At 34.6% G+C, this 20,635-nt stretch overlaps 2 protein-coding genes across 5 annotated transcripts in view; both read left to right on the top strand.

The window, feature by feature from the left end:
* LOC143568363 (DEAD-box ATP-dependent RNA helicase 14-like) overlaps positions 1-8,510 on the top strand; it is a 49,531-nt gene extending 41,021 nt beyond the window's left edge. For 2 of the 4 annotated variants that reach the window (XM_077054536.1, XM_077054534.1), the window contains 4 exons: positions 6,276-6,545; positions 6,621-6,971; positions 7,070-7,347; positions 7,417-8,510. In XM_077054536.1, the coding sequence (XP_076910651.1) occupies positions 6,276-6,545; positions 6,621-6,971; positions 7,070-7,347; positions 7,417-8,410 (1,893 nt within the window). In that variant the 3' untranslated portion in view covers positions 8,411-8,510. Of the gene's footprint in view, positions 1-4,029; positions 4,058-4,617; positions 5,402-5,468; positions 5,682-5,796; positions 5,866-6,275; positions 6,546-6,620; positions 6,972-7,069; positions 7,348-7,416 lie in introns of those variants that run through there. The other 2 variants (XM_077054533.1, XM_077054532.1) reach the window with 2 other exon arrangements.
* A 2,814-nt stretch (positions 8,511-11,324) lies between these two features.
* On the top strand, positions 11,325-13,097 carry LOC143568353 (DEAD-box ATP-dependent RNA helicase 40-like). Its single transcript, XM_077054522.1, has 5 exons — positions 11,325-11,518; positions 11,589-11,657; positions 11,739-12,008; positions 12,102-12,452; positions 12,567-13,097. The coding sequence occupies exons 1-5, from the start codon at positions 11,399-11,401 to the stop codon at positions 13,095-13,097; spliced, it is 1,341 nt and encodes a 446-aa protein (XP_076910637.1). The 5' UTR covers positions 11,325-11,398.
* The last annotated feature ends 7,538 nt before the right edge of the window (positions 13,098-20,635 follow it).

The raw sequence follows: 20,635 nt of genomic DNA on the forward strand, positions 1-20,635 counted from the left end.
TAAATCAATGAGAGGCCTCTATTTAAAAATCAAGCAATCTGGTGGCTTCCATAAAAGGAGGGAGCGACCACATCGTAACACGTAGAATTTTAGGGGTTTCGTTTATATATATTATAGATTTTAGATAGATAGATATATCACAATAAGATCATAAAAAAACTGACTTACAATTCTAAACACCTATGAGAAAAATTAAAGTTAATCATAATGTATTAATGAAAAAAAATTGATAGATAATAGGCAAATTTGAAATAAATAATCCCATATTTTGTGTATTGGCCGATAATAATCTTACCTTTAAAAATCACTACCAACGGTCCAACCTTTCAACTATTTTTGTCCCAATGGTCCTTCGTTAAAAACACTTAACGTCGTTAAGTTTTTTCCGAGTTTCAAATCGATGTTTTAGGGCTTTTGATCGGAATAATGATACGAGTCAACTGATGTAAAACTTATCTTGAAACTGTGATCCAAACGACGAAACAGTGTTTCAATTTGGGTGTTTGAATTTCTAATTAACAAAATTCAAGCAATTTGAACCACCTTTTCGAGAAAATTTTTACATCAGTCGACTTGTATTGTTCTTTCGATCAAAAGCCCTAAAACATCGGTTTGAAACTCGGAAAAAAACTTAACAACGTTAAGTGTGTTTTAACAGATGACCATTGAAACAAAAATAGTTGAAAGGTTGGACATTGGGTAGTGATTTTTAAATATGTGATTATTATCGGCCAATACAAAAAAAGGTGAGATTATTTATTTTCAATTTGTCTATAAATAATAATTACAACGACTAAAAATAAAATTAGATTTTCAAGTTTTTCGAGATCTTCTAGGTGTTATTTGATGCCTCTAAGAACTTTTGGACACAATCTTGAACCTGTGTTGTTTTAAGAGGTAAAGAACTCCAAAAAATGTCACGTACTCTCTCATATACTATTAGTAAAGTTAACATGTGATAAAATAAAAAGATTGGACTTTTATTATCCACCAATCCAAAACAAAAACCCTTCAATCTTCAAAACTATTATTATCTGAATCTTTTTCAGTCTTCTTTAACAAAATCTTTCAAACTCTGTTTTCATGCCGTTTTTAATCTAGAATTCTACTTTTCTCCTTTTTTCCCCTAATAATTCACCCAATTCTTTCTGACTTAGAGCTTTAGGCTAATTGCTACCAAACAACCACTTGTCAAATGAACTTGTAGATAGCCATGACAGAAGAGGTGATGGATCAACACTCTTCAATTGCTGATCATTAAAATAAATCCTTTTGTACACTTAAGCAATTAATACAAAATATTACACAACATGACTTAAGATTAATAAATTTATTCATTTAATAAAAAACAAAGTTATAAACACCAACAAATATATATTTCTTTTTCATGCGGCTTGCCACATTAGTATAAGAGCGTTATTACAAGAATACAAGACACTTTAGAAGAAACTACATAACCATCTAAAGTAACATACCTCATGTAAAAACTCTTTAAAATAAGATATGCATCAATGCTTAATAAATGCCACTAACAGCTTCACGTTTTTTTGTAACACCCAAAATGTATAGACTCGGTAAATAATTTCGCATAATATAGTCAAACTTTTCAAATATTAAACATATAAATGTGTTATTCAACTTTGCATGATGTCCAAACATAAATCTTTTCACATTAATCACAACTACTTTAAAGCAACTACAATTACATCCCTATACAGCTTACGACTTACTTAGTTTGACACTTTGTAACAATAAGTCAATAACCAACACTTTAAAAAAGACACGTGCTTGTGATAATCCACCTCGAGACTTGACCTTGATCTACCTTCCGTCTAATGCATTTTACATTTAAGTATATTTTTGACAACTCATTAGTTATCGTTAAATAGAAATACATATAATCACACACAAGTAAATGCGCTTAACCCTAATATATCAGCCACAAATTCACCTTTTGTAGCGTAATCTAGTCAACGTATAGTATATCAACCCTCATCAAATCAAACGTATAACGACCTCATTGGACAAGAATTAGTGCGAGTGAGGTGGATGGAAGCTAAGATATTTGTTTTTCTTTTTATTTATTTATTTATTTATATATTTTTTGGTTTGGTACAAGAAATTAATCAGTTATTATAATTACTAGATTTTATCCCCCGTATTACGGGGGTTGTTTTACATTATTCGTTTTTAATATTTATATATGTATATTTGGATTTTAATTTTATTTATTGTAAGAAAGTTAATAATTAATATACTTAAGGTTTGATGATAAAATAGTTTCACAAATAAATGATAGTTATAATCCGGTTTAAAAGCTATCTGAGTTTGGTAATACTCATTACCCGTTTATTTTATTTATTATAAAATTGTTTCTTAATTATAAATAATATCTTTTTTTTTAAATAAAATAGGATATTAATTTTTAGTATATCCCAATTTTATAGGATTTTCATATCAAATATTTTATGAGATTAATTTTTAATACAATGAGATGTTATAACCCGTTTAAGAGCTATCTAGGTTTGGTGAGACGTTTACCCGTGAATTCGGGTCAAATGCGTGAGAAACCTTCATTTACAAATAAAGCAATCTGATGGCTTGAGAGAATGGTTGTTTTACATTTTTCGTTTTATAATATTTATTTTTTGGATTTTAATTTTCTTTATTGTAAGAAAGTTAATAATATGCTTAAAGTTTGATGATGAAAGGGTTTCATAAATAAATGATATGTTACAACCCGTTTAAAAGCTATCTGGATTTGGTGACCCATGACCCTCTTATGTTTTTTTACTATAAAATTGTTTATTAATTATAAATAATATCCTTTTCTTTTGAAATTGGATATTAAATTTTAGTATATCCCTATTTTATAGGATTTTCATATCAAATAATTGGTAAGATTAATTTTTTATTTAATGAGATGTAATAACCCGTTTAAGAGCTATCTAGTTTTGGTAAGACCCATACCCATGAATTTGGGTTAAATTAATAGGAGGCCCCAATTAAAAATCAAGCAATCTGGTGAATTCTATAGAAAGAGGGAGTCACGACACGTATAGTTATAATCCGGTTTAAAAGCTATCTGAGTTTGGTAATACTCATTACCCGTTTATTTTATTTATTATAAAATTGTTTCTTAATTATAAATAATATCTTTTTTTTAAATAAAATAGGATATTAATTTTTAGTATATCCCAATTTTATAGGATTTTCATATCAAATATTTTATGAGATTAATTTTTAATACAATGAGATGTTATAACCCGTTTAGAGCTATCTAGGTTTGGTGAGACGTTTACCCGTGAATTCGGGTCAAATGCGTGAGAAACCTTCATTTACAAATAAAGCAATCTGATGGCTTGAGAGAATGGTTGTTTTACATTTTTCGTTTTATAATATTTATTTTTTGGATTTTAATTTTCTTTATTGTAAGAAAGTTAATAATATGCTTAGAGTTTGATGATGAAATGGTTTCATAAATAAATGATATGTTACAACCCGTTTAAAAGCTATCTGGATTTGGTGACCCATGACCCTCTTATGTTTTTTTACTATAAAATTGTTTATTAATTATAAATAATATCCTTTTCTTTTGAAATTGGATATTAAATTTTAGTATATCCCTATTTTATAGGATTTTTATATCAAATAATTGGTAAGATTAATTTTTTATTTAATGAGATGTAATAACTCGTTTAAGAGCTATCTAGTTTTGGTAAGACCCATACCCATGAATTTGGGTTAAATTAATGAGAGACCCCAATTAAAAATTAAGCAATCTGGTGAATTCTATAGAAAGAGGGAGGCACGACACGTATAGGATTTTAGGGTTTTCGTTTATATATATTATAATGAGTTATAGTGAGGTGATTGACTATTAGTTATAAGTTATTATTATTGAATTGTATTGTATCGTCACCCCCTTCAAACCCTAAAACGCCCAAAAACAACAAACCCTAAGTGAACCACCGATCTGTCTCTCTCTGCTGATTGCTTCACATACATACATCCGCTCCCGCAGTAAAGAGATATTAGGAGATCGATTCTAACGCAGGTATCCTATTATTATTATTATTATTATTATTATTATTATTATTATAATCAAACAATGCTTTCGTCAATTTCATTACTTTCTCCATCTATATTATATTGATGATTCATTCTATAGGGGTTTGTACATGTTGAATCTGATTATTATTTAAATGGAGATTGTATAAGGAGGTGTTCAAATTACTATATCTTGAGCTGAGCTAGCTAGTTTTCAAAAGTTTAATGTCAATTTGAAGTTGATGCAAGCAAGGTGTATCACCTGCAACTTTTATAACTGCATTTTCAAACGGTTAAACTACAACAACCACTGATCTATATGTTTGTAATATCACTTATTTCGAATTTTTAACATCTTGTCCTTGTTATATGCTCGTTGGCTTTTTTATTACCCCGAAAGTGGTTATCATAGTGGGATATGGACATAGAGATAGATAATCTATGTTATGTTGTCAAACTCAAATAGCTTACATAATGTAGGATAATAATGTGTTGCTCATGATACTTTTTACATTTTAGAAAGAGTAGTATTATTTATATATTCATTCATTTATTTTTCATCGTCAGATTCGAACTCCTGTAAATTATGACTGCTGAGGGGGCCTCTGATTCTTCGGCTGTTCGTTATGCCCCACCTGACCCAACTTTGCCTGAACCCTGGAAGGGTTTAATTGATGGGAGCTCAGGTGCCATGTACTATTGGAATCCTGAAACGAACGTCACTCAGTATCACAAGCCTGCTGCTGTGGCGCCACCTGTACCATCAGTCCCGCCTCCTGTGCCCTCTGCAACTACATCTGTGTCTGCACCGGGTACTATGACAGAACAGCCGAATGGCATTCCTGCTCAACAAATGCCACCTCTGCAAGGAAATAACGTTCCCCAACAATACCCAGGTGCTATTATGGAACAATCACAGGGCTACTCGTTTACTCATAATCAACCGATGCACTACATGGGATACCAACAGAGGCCGCCTAATATGATGCAGCCACTTCAGCATTTACAGCAATATCCTCAGCAACAGGATCCAGTTGCTCACAATCAACCTTCAGATGTTAATCCCATTCAAACACCACCTACACAGTTTGGTGGTTCCCAGTTTAACATGCAACAGCCATCACCATATGCTCAATTGCCGCAGAGCAGTGTTGAATATCAGCAACATGGACCAAAGTTCCAGAATCAAATGGGTCAGCAGCCAAATGTTCCACCCGTAGGGGTAAAATTTGAGGATAATCCACCTGGACGAGGCGGGAATGATCACTATTACAATAATAACAATGGTGTGCCTGCTATGGCCCCATATCAACCTAAGCTTGCAGCGATCCCAATGGCAAGAAATCAACCGGTAAAGTGTTTTACTTTTTAGCTTAATCTTATTTCATTGTTGAAGCTATACTAATGTGGTGTTTCAGGAGATGAAAGCTGGAGGTCATGTACACCACAATGTTCCACCTTCTTTCCCTGGTGGACCCACCTCACTTAACGTGTATGGGCAAGTTACTGGTGGCCCTCCATTTATGAATAACACTATGATGATGGGAAATCCAGCAGTTATGGCCCCTCCAGATGCTATGAGTCTATCATCTGTTGATGTGTACCGTCAAAAACATGACGTAACAGCAACGGTTTGTTTACTGACTCGACTTTAGTGTTTAGTTGATAACGTTTCATGATGCCAGGTTATTGTGAGAGATATCAGGGAATCTTAATAGTAGTTACTTTCTCAATTTGATTCCATAGGGTGATAATGTTCCAGCTCCATTCATGTCATTTGAGTCAACTGGATTCCCTCCAGAATTATTGAGAGAGGTAAGTCATTCTTTTGTGATACTATAATTTGTTAAAAAGATATTAGAATTATTCTATGTTTGGTGCATCTTTTATTTTTTGTAACTTTGACTCTAGGATTAATATGTTTGACTTAACGCAGGTGCGATATCTGTTCCAGAAACGGAGCACATGTCGTACGCTGCCATGGTTCACACATTTATTCTGAGTTTGGCTGCAATTTCTGATGTTGGCCCTGTCTCTTTTGTCATAATTGCACCCTTTTCTTGCCTCGAGTTGCTTCAGTAAGCAACTCCATATCTAACCTTTTCTTTTCTAATTTAGTCGTTCTATAAATTCCTGGACATTTTTAACTTCCCTGCATAATGCTCAACATTTCATTGAAACATGTTTGTTAGGCTAGAGGTTTAATTAATATGATTTTGTTTCAGATATACGCTGCTGGTTTTGCTTCACCGACGCCTATTCAAGCACAAACATGGCCTATTGCTCTACAAAACAGGGACATAGTGGCAATTGCAAAGACAGGTTCTGGTAAAACATTAGGCTATTTGATTCCTGCTTTCATGCTGCTTAGACGCTGTCACAACAATCCCCAATTCGGGCCCACAGTGGTGGTTTTATCTCCCACAAGAGAACTTGCTACTCAAATACAAGATGAAGCCATCAAGTTTGGCAGATCCATCAGAATTTCTTGCACGGTGAGTCTCTAGTGATCATATATGTATACTTTTTTCGCATATAGTATTGCTAATGTGTGTGCGAATGTTGTTCAGTGTCTGTATGGTGGGGCACCTAAGGGCCCACAACTGAAGGAGTTGGAACGAGGAGCAGATATTGTTGTAGCAACTCCAGGTCGGCTTAATGATATTCTTGAAATGAGGAAGGTTGACTTTCGTCAAGTGTCTCTACTTGTGCTTGATGAGGCTGATAGGATGCTTGATATGGGTTTTGAACCTCAAATAAGGAAGATTGTGAATGAAATACCCCCTCGAAGGCAAACCCTTATGTATACTGCCACTTGGCCCAAAGAAGTCAGGAAAATTGCTAGTGATCTTTTGGTCAATCCTGTTCAGGTCAACATTGGCAATGCGGACGAGCTTGCTGCAAACAAATCTATTACACAGGTAAGTGCTAACAGACTGTTGCATATGTTTCTCTTGGCTTCCTTACAAAGTAAGCACACAGCCATAATAATGACATATTATTGTATGTGTTGTTGTAGTATGTGGAAGTGGTCCCTGACTTTCAGAAGCAGAAGCGTGTGGAGCAGATTCTGAGATCTGAAGAAAGGGGATCGAAGATCATTATTTTTTGTTCAACTAAAAAGTTATGTGATCAACTCACACGTAGTATTGGTCATAATTTTGGGGCTGCTGCCATTCACGGAGACAAATCTCAGAGTGAGAGAGACTGGGTTCTCAATCAGTTCCGTTCTGGAAAGTCCCCAATATTAGTTGCTACTGATGTTGCTGCACGTGGTCTTGACATAAAGGACGTAAGGTAAAAAGTTGAATGAATTGCATTTTTGTATTGTATTGGCAAATTTCTAAGTTTTTATTGTGTTTTCAGGGTGGTGATTAATTTTGATTTCCCTAACGGTGTTGAGGACTATGTTCATCGAATAGGTAGAACCGGAAGGGCAGGTGCAAAAGGAGTGGCTTACACTTTCTTTTCTGAGCAAGATTGGAAACACGCTGCGGATCTTATCAAACTTCTTGAGGGAGCCAATCAGCCTGTACCACCTGCGGTGCGTGAGATTGCAGCACGTGGCGGGCCTGGTTTTGGGAAGGAGCGGGGTGGAGTGAGCAGGTTTGATTCTGGTGGTGGTGGTGGGCGTTGGGATTCTGGTGGCGGTCGTGGTGGCGGACGTTGGGATTCTGGTGGTGGTCGTGGTGGCCGTGGTTTTGACTCAAGGGATGGAGGTTTTGGTGGCCGTGGTGGCAGTGACATGCGGGATGGGGGTTTTGGTGGTCGTGGTGACATGAGGGACGGTGGCCGTGGTGGCTTTGGAGGTAGAGGTGGCCAGAGGGATGACGGGTTTGGAGGTCGTGGAGGATTTGGCGGTCGTGGTGGAGGGAGAGATGGCGGCTTTGGAGGCCGTGGTGGCGGGAGGGATGGCGGCTTTGGAGGTCGTGGTGGCGGGAGGGATGGCGGCTTTGGAGGTCGTGGTGGTCCTAGAGGTGTTGGATATGGCGGACCGGATGGTGGTTGGGATAGGAATGATAGATTCAGGGATTCCCGTGATGGTGGTGGGGGTCGTGGGCGTGGTAGAGGGCGGTTTGATAACAGAAGAGATGGTGACCGTGGCAGGGGAAGGAGCTATAGCCGGAGTAGAAGCCGCAGCCGGAGCCGTAGCTGGTCACGGAGCCGGAGTTGGTCACGCAGCCGGAGCCGGAGTCGAAGCCGAACACCTGTAAGGCGTGAAAGAAGGCGTGAGTCCAAGTTTGATCAAAGAGAAGCAGATGTGCCTGTTGTTGGTCTAACTTCTGAACCGGGTGTTATGCAACAGCCCGAGGGTGGTATTGATCCTGCGGGAGCTGTAAATCATATTGCAGAACCCTAATCGATACACTGCCAGTGGATTTATTTTTCTGCCTCTAAAGGTTAAACATCAGTCAGGTATGGCTTAACTATAGGTTTCGGGTGTCATTTTTGGTGACTGTTTGGGCTATTTTTAATTGTTGTTTACGTTTAAATAGAGAATTTATTTTATATTTTCATTATAAGAATTGAAACACTTTCAATTACTATCGAGTCTGCGTAACCTATAATATATCTCACCGTGGGTTTTCGGCCATAAGCAGTTGATCAAGTGTTATCTTCTACACATCACAAACACCTAACTACCTATGCTAGATATGGAGGAGCCAAGTATTAACTGCCGAAACTACATAGTAAAAGGCTGGGAACAACTTTGAACAAAAGAATCACGATTGATACCACAGATCGACCATGTATCAGCGATCCAGTTACTTTCAGAGCGAATCTAGACAAAGAATTTTGATTGTTTTAACAAACTAACGTAATCATTTGGAAGCTCATATTATTTGAAGTTGGCTGAGTTTCTTCTGTGACTCGATACGAAAGCATGATTCAGTTTTGGGTTTTTACTTAATGACCAAAAACCGGTGATAAGAGAATTGCTACCCATGTTAACGTTGGATCTACGGTCTGTCTGAAAGCAATTTTGCTCCAACACCTTGACTCGTTTTCTGCATATCTAAAACACCTTGGAAAGTAAAAACACGTTTTCTTAGTGATTATTAATTCATATATATACACCTGAGTTTATATCTCAAGAACACAGAGAAGACCAAGAAGTATCCAAAGACGTTACTTGTCATGTAGTTTATGTAGGTTGTTCAAATGTCTCGTGGATTGAAGCCCGCCTGAATGGTTCTTTAGTCGGGCTAAGCTAGCATGGTTTGTAAAAGTAAAACCACTTGCTTAAATAATTTTAATTTTGACCCAATTTTAATCGCATATGCCATATCTAGCTCACTAAGTTCAACTTGAGAGAACATTATTTCACTAGCCTGATACCCGGCACGATAACTTGTTTTTGAAATTTGAAATAAAATCATCTCATCTCGATTTGTTGAATACATCTTTCCATCTTTTTTCCCTCGTTATCCTTCACCAACATCAGGAATATCTTATTAGTGTAGGGAGACATGAATGCATATGTGATGCCTATTGCTTAGAGAGACATTTAGTGAAAGATTAAGGCGTGAACATTATACAACGGAACCGCTTTGTATCATTTTATTTATGTGGCACCAGAGTACTTATCTCTTTCTCCTATCTTTATTTATCAACTATTTGTAAGTTGAAATAAAAATTGATCACGTTTGTTTGGTTACTAAGAGTTTGTAAAAGTAGAATATAACACATCCATTCTTTTGTTGTATAAATAAACATTATGTTGCCTATGCTTTATAAATTGGTCAACAAAACACGGAAAGTTGTAATATAAACCTCGTTTTTTTTAACGGCTTACATATCCTTGGATTTCATTTACTAAATCTACATTATTGTCCACTGTGGGACTCGAACCCTCACCACTTAGAGAGGGAACATTACTATGTACACACCTTGATACCATTAGACTAGATGTTGTTGTGGTAGTGTTATGTGATGTGGGAAACTAAAAAAAAAGTTTGATTGGTGCATTGGGAGTGGACCCCCACCTGATTTAGCCCTCTTGGGCATTAGCACAATAAGGTAAAGGTGGGAAAAGGGTGACGCCCATGTCGTTTGGGGTGGCACCGGATGGAAGGTGTTTTTTGGTTAAAGAGGTGAGGTGGAGAGGGTTGCAGGTCACAACACCCGGGCTAATATAAAGCTCGTTATGCAGATGCTTGTTTATTATAAAATAGTCTTATTTGCTCGCAATGGAGTTTGATAAAATAGTTTTGTATTTATTTTATGGCTTTTAGTTTCTAAAAAGGAAAGGCTATGTAAATAATTACCTTTTGCGTAACATGAACACGTAACACAAGATTTTAAACTTTTTGCTGATAATGAAATGAAATGAGGCATAAAAAAACAAAATAAAACTAGACGCATAGAATCCAAAGTTACAATATAATTAAATTAAATAAATGGAAAAATTCAAAATCCTCCGTTTTCCCGTACAAATAAACTAAACACTGAAAATCAAACACCAAAGCAAAAATCAAAACCCTAAAACACCAAGCCCTAACTCTGCAATCGATTCTAATAACAAGCAAAGGTAACCTAACAATGCTTTTGATTTTATTTACTTTACTTTACGGTGTTTCAATGCACTAGACTCCTCCTAGTTTACATACATGTAGAAACTGCACATTTTGAAGCCGATGACTTCTTTAAGTAGACTGTTAATCTGGTAGTGGAAAACAGTTGAATTTTGCTAATATTTCAGAAGAAAGTTAGGGTTTGTTTTAAGTATATTGCTAGCTTCTTACACTATTACCACAAGAGCTAATGTGTCTGCATATTTATTTTGTTATCAGATAGATGGCTGCTGAGGCGGCGGCCGCACCTTATCAGATAGAAACCTAACACCGTGCTGCCATTTGTATCTGAACCCGTGTCTGCACCTCAGATGTTTGTAACACCAAAACAAAGAATGCCACCTCAGCAAGGATATAACACACCTCAGTCGTATCGTATGGATCCGTCACAGGGCTACCAGTTTACGCGGCATTACACGGGGTACCAGCAGTGGCCACAGGAATATTCTCGGAAACAAGATATTGTTATTCAAAAACCTCCTACACGATATGGTGGTGGTCCTGACTTAAACACGCAGCAGCCATCACCGTTTAGTCAACCACAATGTGGACCAAAGTTTCAGAAAAAAGTGCCAAACGTTTCATCGGTCGGATTGAAGGATAGTACACCTTTTAATGCTAAAAATGGTGGGATTGCTTTGGTCCCTCATCAACCTAAGCTTCCAACACCAATGCCAAAAATTCATGGGGTAACTACTTTTTACTTCTCAGCTTAATGTTTTATGGTTTCATTAGTTTAGTCTTGCTTCCATTTTTGAACAATACTAATGTGAATGCAAACTGTGTTGTTTCAGAAGATAAACTCTGGAACTCCAACAGTTGTGGCCTCTCCAGATGCTTTGACTCAATCATCTGTCGACATTCACCCTAAAAAACATGATGTAACCGCAATGGTTTGTTCCCTGACTCTGACTTTAATGTGTGATTAATATGTTTCATACTTAGTTTCTCTTAATTCCATAGGGTGATAAAGTTCCAGCTCCATTCATGTCATTTGAGTCCACTGGATTCCCTCCAGAAATACTGATGGAGGTAAGTCTTTCTCTTGAACTATTAAAATTTGATCACAGATGTTTGGTTTTGCACAGAGTTAATTAATATGCTTTTTTTCAGATATATGCTGCTGGTTTTGCTTTGCCGACACCCATTCAGGCACAAACGTGGCCTATTGCCCTGCAAAACAGGGACCTAGTGGCACTTTCAAAGACAGATTCTGGTAAAACACTAGCCTATTTGATTCCTGCTCTCATGCTGCTTCGTCATTGTAACAACAATCATGAACATGGGCCCACGGTTGTTGTTTTATCTCCCACAAGAGAACTTGCTCTTCAAATACAACATGAGGCCATTAAATTTGGCCGACCTGTCAAGATCTCTTGCTTAGTGAGTCTTTAGTTCCCATATATATATGTGTGTGTGTGTGTGTGTGTTTTTTTTGCATCTAGTATTGCTAATGTGTGTGTGAATATGGTTTAGTGTTTGTATAGTGAGGGTCCTAAGGGCCCGCAGCTGAAGGATCTAGAACGAGGAGCGGATATAGTTGTAGCAACTCCGGGTCGACTTAATGAGGCTATTGAATTGAGGAAGCTTGACTTTGGTCAAGTGTCTCTTCTTGTGCTCGATGAGACTGATAAGATGCTTGATATGGGATTTGAACCTCAAATCAGGAAGATTGTTAATGAGATACCCCCTCGAAAGCAAACCCTAATGTATGCTGCCACCTGGCGCAGAGAGGTGAGGAATATAGCTAGTGATCTTCTGGTCAATCCTGTTCAGGTCCACATTGACAATGCAAATGAACTTGCTGCAAACAAGTCTAGTACACAGGTAACACACACCGCTAGCCACCTTGTACATTATACATATTTATATATGCATATTCATATCTCTTAAGTTTCTTTTCTCATATGTACAGCTAATGAAGCTTTTATTTCTGAACAGGATTGTAAACATGCCTCCACTGATCTTACTAAAGTTGATGGAGCAGCCAATCAGCCTGTGCCACACAATGTGAGAGAGATTGCGACACGTGGTGGTGGCTTTCGAGGTAGAGGTTGCTGGAGGAATGACAGGTTAGGTGGTTGTGGTGTTGGATCTGGTGGACCAGATAGTGGTCGGAATAGAAATGATAGATTGAAGGATTCTTTTGGCAGAGGGCAATTTGATAACAGAAGAGATGGTGATCGTCGCAGGGGAAGAAGCTGTAGCCGAAGCCGGAGCCGTAGCTGGTCACGCAGCCGGAGCCGGACACCTGTAAGGCGTGGAAGGAGTAGGAGCCGGAGCCCTAGTCCCAGGCGGGGTAGAAGCCGCACACGCAGGGCTGTAAGACGGAGCAGGAGCAGGAGTTTAAGCCGTAGCAGGAGCCGGGGTAGAAGCTGCAGGAGTTACAGTCGGAGCAGGAGCTGGTCACGCAGCCGGAGCGGAAGCAGGATTCCTGTAAGGCGGGAAAGAAGCAGACTGCATTGCATGTAAAGGGGGATTAGAGATTATGGCCCTAACTGTTTGGTTTATTATTTCTGTAGTCATATCTCCTAACTAACATTTGCTAACTTTTGGTGGACTGGTGTTGTTAGAAGGTCTAATGAAATATTCCCTTTTGAATTGTGTTTTCTTGCTTGTTTTGACGGATATGATTATCTGCGTGTGGTCGTCTTATTTCTCTTCTTTACCTTGCAAGTATTCCTTAACTTCTTGTAAAATCAAGTTATAAAATTCAAAAAGAACCCCTCCATTTATTCCTGTTCCTAACATATCTCCATATAATAGCAAATTTTAATCTAATTTCATGGAGTCATTACAAAAACATAACGTGTACTTAGCTTGATTTTGTATTGCAGTTTCATTTTATTAAGATCTTCATTAGTGGTATATCACCGCGTGTTCACTTTACAGATGCCTCATGGATTCAAGATATTTAATTTAGCAAAACAATTTTTATATTAATCCATTTTGAATTAACATATAGAGATCTGGAGTAGGGTGAAAAGATGGTTTTTAAAATACAAGTAGTAACTGAAGAATTCTTTTTGATTATCAATCAAATCAAGACTAAACAAACACCATAATGTACAGTGGTTCGGAAGAAGATTAACCACCCTAGTGTATGACCACTTCTTGATCCTCAATCAAATGTTGTCTTCACTATAAACGTCTCTTTAATCCGGTATATATCACCGCTACAATGTCTCACTAAACAGGATGTTGATCACCAGAGACGTCTTTATAAAGGTCGAGGTCCCTTACAAGTCGCTCTTCTCTTGATCTAATGAATTCACTCAAGAGTATCTAAGTTTGTAGTCTTCTTTTTAAGTATTTGCTCGAACAACCAAGATGAAAGAAACAACAACGTTGTCTAGAGACTTTAGCTCACATCCATTGTAAGACTTTATAAAAAATGCTGGATTGTGCCATCCGAGCATAAGGTGTCCTCAGGGCCTAGTTGGGTTTGAGTAGAAATCCTGATTACGTCGAGTGAAGAGGCCTTAGTGTTCAACACACGCCCATCTTTATGGAATCCATCTGGACAACTTCTCCTTAAACTTTTTCCAACCCCACAGAAGAGAACTTCGAGGATACGCACCTCTTATAGCATGTCCAAAGTTGAGTTTAATCATATAAACAAGGTTTTAAACGCTAAGAAATCAAGGGAATTGATTACGATGTATAAATGTGAAAACACTTTCATTTTTTATAGTTCATTGAAATTTGTTCATCTCATTCTTAATAAGCAAAACCTCTTTTGTATGAACCAACTTATTTTCAATTTAAAAATACTTGTGATAAACCTAATGATCAAATATCAGAAGTTCGGTTCACAACCACAATTCGACTGGATCGGCCTCGCACCTTATGTGCATAGCATTTATCGATCTTTTTATATATGTAGTATAACCGGGTTTGATCATATTCGTTTGGTTTCTACATTTGCTATGCTTTAAGCTCAAATAATAAAAGTTTCATGAATTCTATTTTCCATGTAATAATCTTAGCCGCATTATCCATCAAATCAATGCGCATTGCACCAATAGATATAGATAAAAAGGAAATAGGAAAGTAGTTTACGCTTTATTTCCTATGCATTAATTGAGCGAGAAATCGACTTTTGGCCTTTAGAGCATTCTCAATTCATTCTCCATCTTCATATATATATAATTACATTAAAAGCACCATCTTTTCTCTCTCATTTTTAATTAAATAGTATTTTTTTATACTTTTATCATTACCTTTTCTCTCTCATTCACTGACAACCACTTTCAAAAACATTAAAAAATTTTTGAACAGTGTGATTTTCCAAATTTAACCATGAACATCAACATTTTCTCTCTCCTCCTTTCACAACCATTTTTAACCATATCTAAAAAAATAGAGAACTCTCTCACATAATTTGAAGAATCCATTGAGAATGCTCTTAGCTTATATATGTATTAAGTGCACTCTTTGATAGATGCGAATAATATTGCGTAAGTTCAAATGATAATAATTTATTTAGGGTTACACATACAACCCTGAAAAGGGATCCACTTAATGTGCACATCTTCTCATGTCATTTCACACGTTCATATGTGTGTACGCGTTTAGAATTGATGATTTCTTTATGAACTTATGCTTTGTCCTTACAAACCTCTAGTAAACGAATGCTTTACCCATTTACCCTTGCGGATACCCGTTAAACAAACATTTGGGTGAGCTTGCAAGTCAAACTCGATCACTCTTAAATTAAATGAGTTGTGATCAAGCTTAGGTGGGCTCGGGTTAGACTATGCTCGCTTACACCCCTAAAATAACTAAATAAATTGTTACAAATATATAAAAATAATAAAGTAAATAACTTAACTAAATAAACAAAAACAAACATATTATGAAACAAAATCTATAAAGATATTTTTCAATTGCATATAAAATAAAAAGATAGGGGATAAAGTTATCTTTTAATTTTCTTTTGTGACAATTACTAGCAGTTTTTTAAAAAGATTAAAAGCAATTTTTATTTTATATTTTTAATTTCTTTTGATAACAAAGTTATCTTTCTAATACCAAATATAATATGATTTACATGATACTTGTGCATTAAGTTATAATAAGTTAGACGCTGACCATTTTAAATATTTTTCGTTTTACCAAAGGAAATTTCTTACAAGGTAAGGAGTCGGCTATAGACCCTTCACTATGTGTCGTTTCCTTGAGCTCTCTCTCCTCGTTAACATAAGCGTACGGCTTCTTCCATTAAGTAATTTGTTTAATAACATACATTAAATTTAAACTACTAGCTGGTCTGCGTTTCACACCGGGTTCGTCTAAGTCAAATCTAATCTGACTTGTCCTATATATATGGACTAGGGTATTGATCCATGTACTACACGGGTGAAAATATAAAAATAGTCAATTAAACACACATATACATTTATATTTGAAGAAATGTAACGGATTATTTTACATAAATATGTCGAATAAAAAAATTGACCATAGATGAAAAGTTATGTCATTAATCGTGCGATGCAACCTAACCATAAACATGATTAGTTCAAGTGTTCATATTAACGTATCATGCTAAACAAAAGTAAACATTAAACCAATGTCTCGACATAAATAAAAGAACTGACTAGCCATCATTTTTATGTTCTTTTTATGATCACTCAATAAACTTAAAGAGTAAGAATAAACTAAGCAAATAAACATTCTTTACATGTTAAAATTTGCAAAGTAATTATTTAGATTTGGTTACATGCACGATTTACCAAATTGTTACTAAAATTCACCTGATTATCATATATTAAAATACAATACTGAATTGAATTAAAAAAGAACAAACAGTCTATGCTCAGCAACCTATGTCGCAACCTGCAAGAATAAACAAAGCAAATAAAACTATCTTTACATGCCAAATTTTGCAAAGTAAGGGTATGTTTGGTTGGCGGTAATGGAATGAAGGGGGAATTGAATGGGATAAGGAATGGAATGGACAAGGGAATGAAATGGATCTTTACCATTTGTCTTGTTTGGTTAACCCATAGGAATGAAATAAATTATTACTTTTGTTGTTTGGTATTCAAAAAAAAATTATAGGAATGAAATAGAAATAATAAAAGCACTCATATCTCAAAATACTTTTTACCAAAAAAAAAAGAGAATACAATAGCGACGGTGGTAGCTCCGGTGACGAAAATGGCGATGGTGGTGGCGGTCAAGCGGCAGGGGTGGAGATGGTCAAGCGGTGGTAGCACTGGTAGTGATGGCAATGGTACAATGGTAGTGGGCAGGCAATGACAGTGGTGGTGGCGGTGATGGTCAGGTTGCGGTGGTTACGAAAACGTTGTTGGCAGCGGCATGGCGGTGGTGGTGGTAATGCTGGTGGTAAGGTGGTTGTGGTGGCGGCGGAGGTGTTGATGGTGCCGATGGTAGTGGTGATGATTGTTGTTAGGTGGTGGTGTTGTTAAGAAGATAGGGTGAAGAAGGAATGGAATGAAAAAAAAAAGAATGCGGGTGGGAAGGAATGGTTTTGATGGAATGAGATTCCATGTGTAATAGATGATTCCATTCCATTGAGCAACCAAACACCCCCTTTTTCATTCCCAAACAATGAATCATTCCATTCTTACTGTCATTCATACATAACAAACGCTACCTAAGTATTTAGAGAGGAAATATAAAAATGAATGAATGTTACTCACTAACTAGTTATCTTAAAACAAAAATGAAATACAAACAACTTAAGTAACTATTTAAGGAATGGTCAAGACCTAAGTAAATATAATTAATACAAAATAAATACTTGATTTTGATAAATAAGTAAAACATATAAATTGTTTAAAAAAAGTGTTTGAAACAATTATGTGTTAAAAATTATGGAAAGGTAAAGCGCCTAATTTTTTAAAAATTTATTTTTAAAAAAATAAAATATGCTACAGACTAGTAACCAAGTTTCCAAATTGTTCAAATTATGTCACTCATACAATATTTTTTCAAATTGGGTTACTAAACCTTTAAATCCAGCATCATCGGATTTTTTGTGCGCCAAGAAAGCAATGGAGGAGAAGATGTAACGGTTGGGATTTGCAATATATGTAATTATTTTAAAAATTAAATAAAACGTTAATTATATTAAAATCAAAAATAAAAAATAAAATAACGTCACCACTCCACGTCAATAACAAAAAAAAAAGATGAAAAGATTTACTCATTGAAATCAAAACAAAGCATGCTAAAAAAACAGATTAAAACATTTAATTTAATAAAGTATGAGCGTTGAGTGATTTGATCATAATACTTTTTGAACTTAAGTGACCTAATTGAAACATTTTTAAACTCAGTTACTATTCTACAAAGTTATCCATTTTTCAATTATTTTAGTAAACATCGCATTGCTTATAAACCATAAAGAATACAAAACTCGAAATATTAACGATAATTTTAAGTTTTGCATCATGAGTTGATGGTTTCATTTTGGCATTTAAGAATATGAACATGATAATAATCTTAAACAAAACAATATGAACATGAAGACAATATGAACATGAAGTTGACTAATATGCATGAAAAAACATATTAATAGTTTCAAAATGATTTGAAAAAACTTAAATTTAGCGGATCTATATCTTTACATATATAGAAAGTCTAAATTTTGGTAAAAGAATTTATATAATTAAAGTTTTATTTAAGATATAATTATTGGTCAAAATCAAATACAAAAACAGTTGTTATCAAAACTTTATAAATTATAATATCATATAAATGTAAAATAAACCAAACGTATATAGGTAAAGAGCTCTGTTAGAGTCGTCTAAATTCGCTAACCTGGTCGCTCGATATTTGAAGCTAAAGTCTAGAGCTCGTTTAGGCCCATATCAATACGAAAATTTTAAATAATAAATTTAAGACATGGGTATGGTATTACGGAAAATTACTCTCGTAGCCTGTTGGTTAAACATATAAATCAAATATGCATCTGTGTACATACGGGTTGATGGAAACATATTTGCACATATTCACCAACAAATAGACCGCTACATGTTCAAGAATCCAGTAAATAAATAAATGTTAAATTATCTTTCCCACCGATATGAAATACGAACTAATATTAGACATTGGTCAAACTCATGTGCATAGAGTGGATGATAGTAAAATTTTGTGATTTGCAATTAACAATATATTTTAGCATAAGTTGATATAATAGAAACTAATCAATGTTTCTATGGAATAAATTGTCTTGCAACTGTCTCTATGTTGAACTTCAAATTACAGCTTCACATTTTAAGAGCCAATTTTAAGAATAAATTACTTAAATTGGAATATGATAGATTTTTAATCAAACTTGGTGTTTGGAAAATGTCTGATGAATACACTTTTTCAGGTGAAAAGATCAAATTTTAATAAACACAAATCAACTAAATACAGTTGATTAATATTCATACCATCTTAAATGTAATTATATCTGCTCACTCTGTTTGTAAAATCAAAAATGTAAAACAGCATAACAATTATTGAGAAATAAATGATAATTGATGATCGAATTCGATGTTTACCTAAATACAATATTAGATTCAGAGAGATGAAGTCAATTATTTGAACAACAATAAGCTGCATAAAGACACTAATATTATTGAGTTAGCTAAACAAAAATAAATATAAATATTTTATTACAGGGAATATGGTGTTTACCTTCTGATCAACCCTTCTAGTCACAATATTATATACATGTCATATCTACTAATATCTTACATGTCATACAACACTAACAGTCTGTGTTGCCAACAACTTAAAGGAACCAGGCTTTTTTTCCATCATCAACAAACTTGTCATAAACATCTAAACATACACAAATACATAAATATATACATTATATGTAAGCATATAGTATGTAAAAATGAGAAAATTAATTAAACTCATAATGTCTAAGCCATATGTTGACATGTGTATTTATACTAATAGTATATTCATATATTCTTATATTATTAGTAATATAGATGAATACAAGATATTTACAATCACATTTGCAATAGTTGATGAGATGGATTGAAAATGAGCGATGTGTTACCGCAAACATATATGGGAGGTAAAAAAAGTATATTTTGCAAAAGTTTGATTAATATGAAAAGTATTAACAACATTTTTTCATTCTATCCATAAAAGTTGTAGCTATATTCTGCGCAAATATATTATTTGTAAAGAAAATTGTTTAGATATTTAAGCCATACTAAGTGAAAGTTGAAAAATTATTGGATTTCATAAATAGATATAAAAATATTTGGAAATGTCAAACCGATATTTTAATACATTGATTTTTTAAAGCAAAAGAGTTCATCTAATAACTTACAATTAGTGATGTAGATATCACAATCATTAACATTAATATACGACTTAAATGGGATGACAATAGAATAATATTATTTAATTTTGAATTATTTAATTACCAGGAAAACTTAAGAAGCTTTAGTATGTATGGAAACTATAGTAATGAACTAGTAGAAATATGACAATTATCCAAAAAGTCTATTACTTTAATAATATAGGTAGATTATATTTGGGGTATTATTATCATGGGTTATGTTAGAATAAAAACCCACTTGAGTTGTGAAAACTCTAGAAACTCATTCTCAATCACATGTTTTTAATTAAAGATTAAATCTTGTGGTCCACAATTACAGTTAATAAAAAATGTAAAATTTTATTTATATTTTCTCTCTCCTGAAAACATATATAAAAATTACTAAAAAAATGTAAAAAATAGCAAAACATTTTTTAAATGTAACAACATATATTACATGTAATAATAAAAAAAAGAAAACGATGTTACATAGGGTTTTTACGGGTTTTCTCAACTCAAGAGGGGTTTCAAACTATACTTCTCTTATATATTATCATTATTTAAATAATAATAATTATTATTAAATGTGCATTATTATATGTACTTAATGTAATATCATTTATTAATCATTACAATAGACAAGTTTACCCCTTTAAAATGTTTTATTTACTTAAAGTGAATGCATCAATTGTTGTACCATGCGCATTAA

The sequence above is a fragment of the Bidens hawaiensis genome, unplaced genomic scaffold (genome assembly GCF_021521415.1).
Source record: "Bidens hawaiensis isolate Kalapana, Puna unplaced genomic scaffold, B.hawaiensis_p1.1 tig00023981_1, whole genome shotgun sequence".
NCBI lineage: Eukaryota > Viridiplantae > Streptophyta > Magnoliopsida > Asterales > Asteraceae > Bidens > Bidens hawaiensis.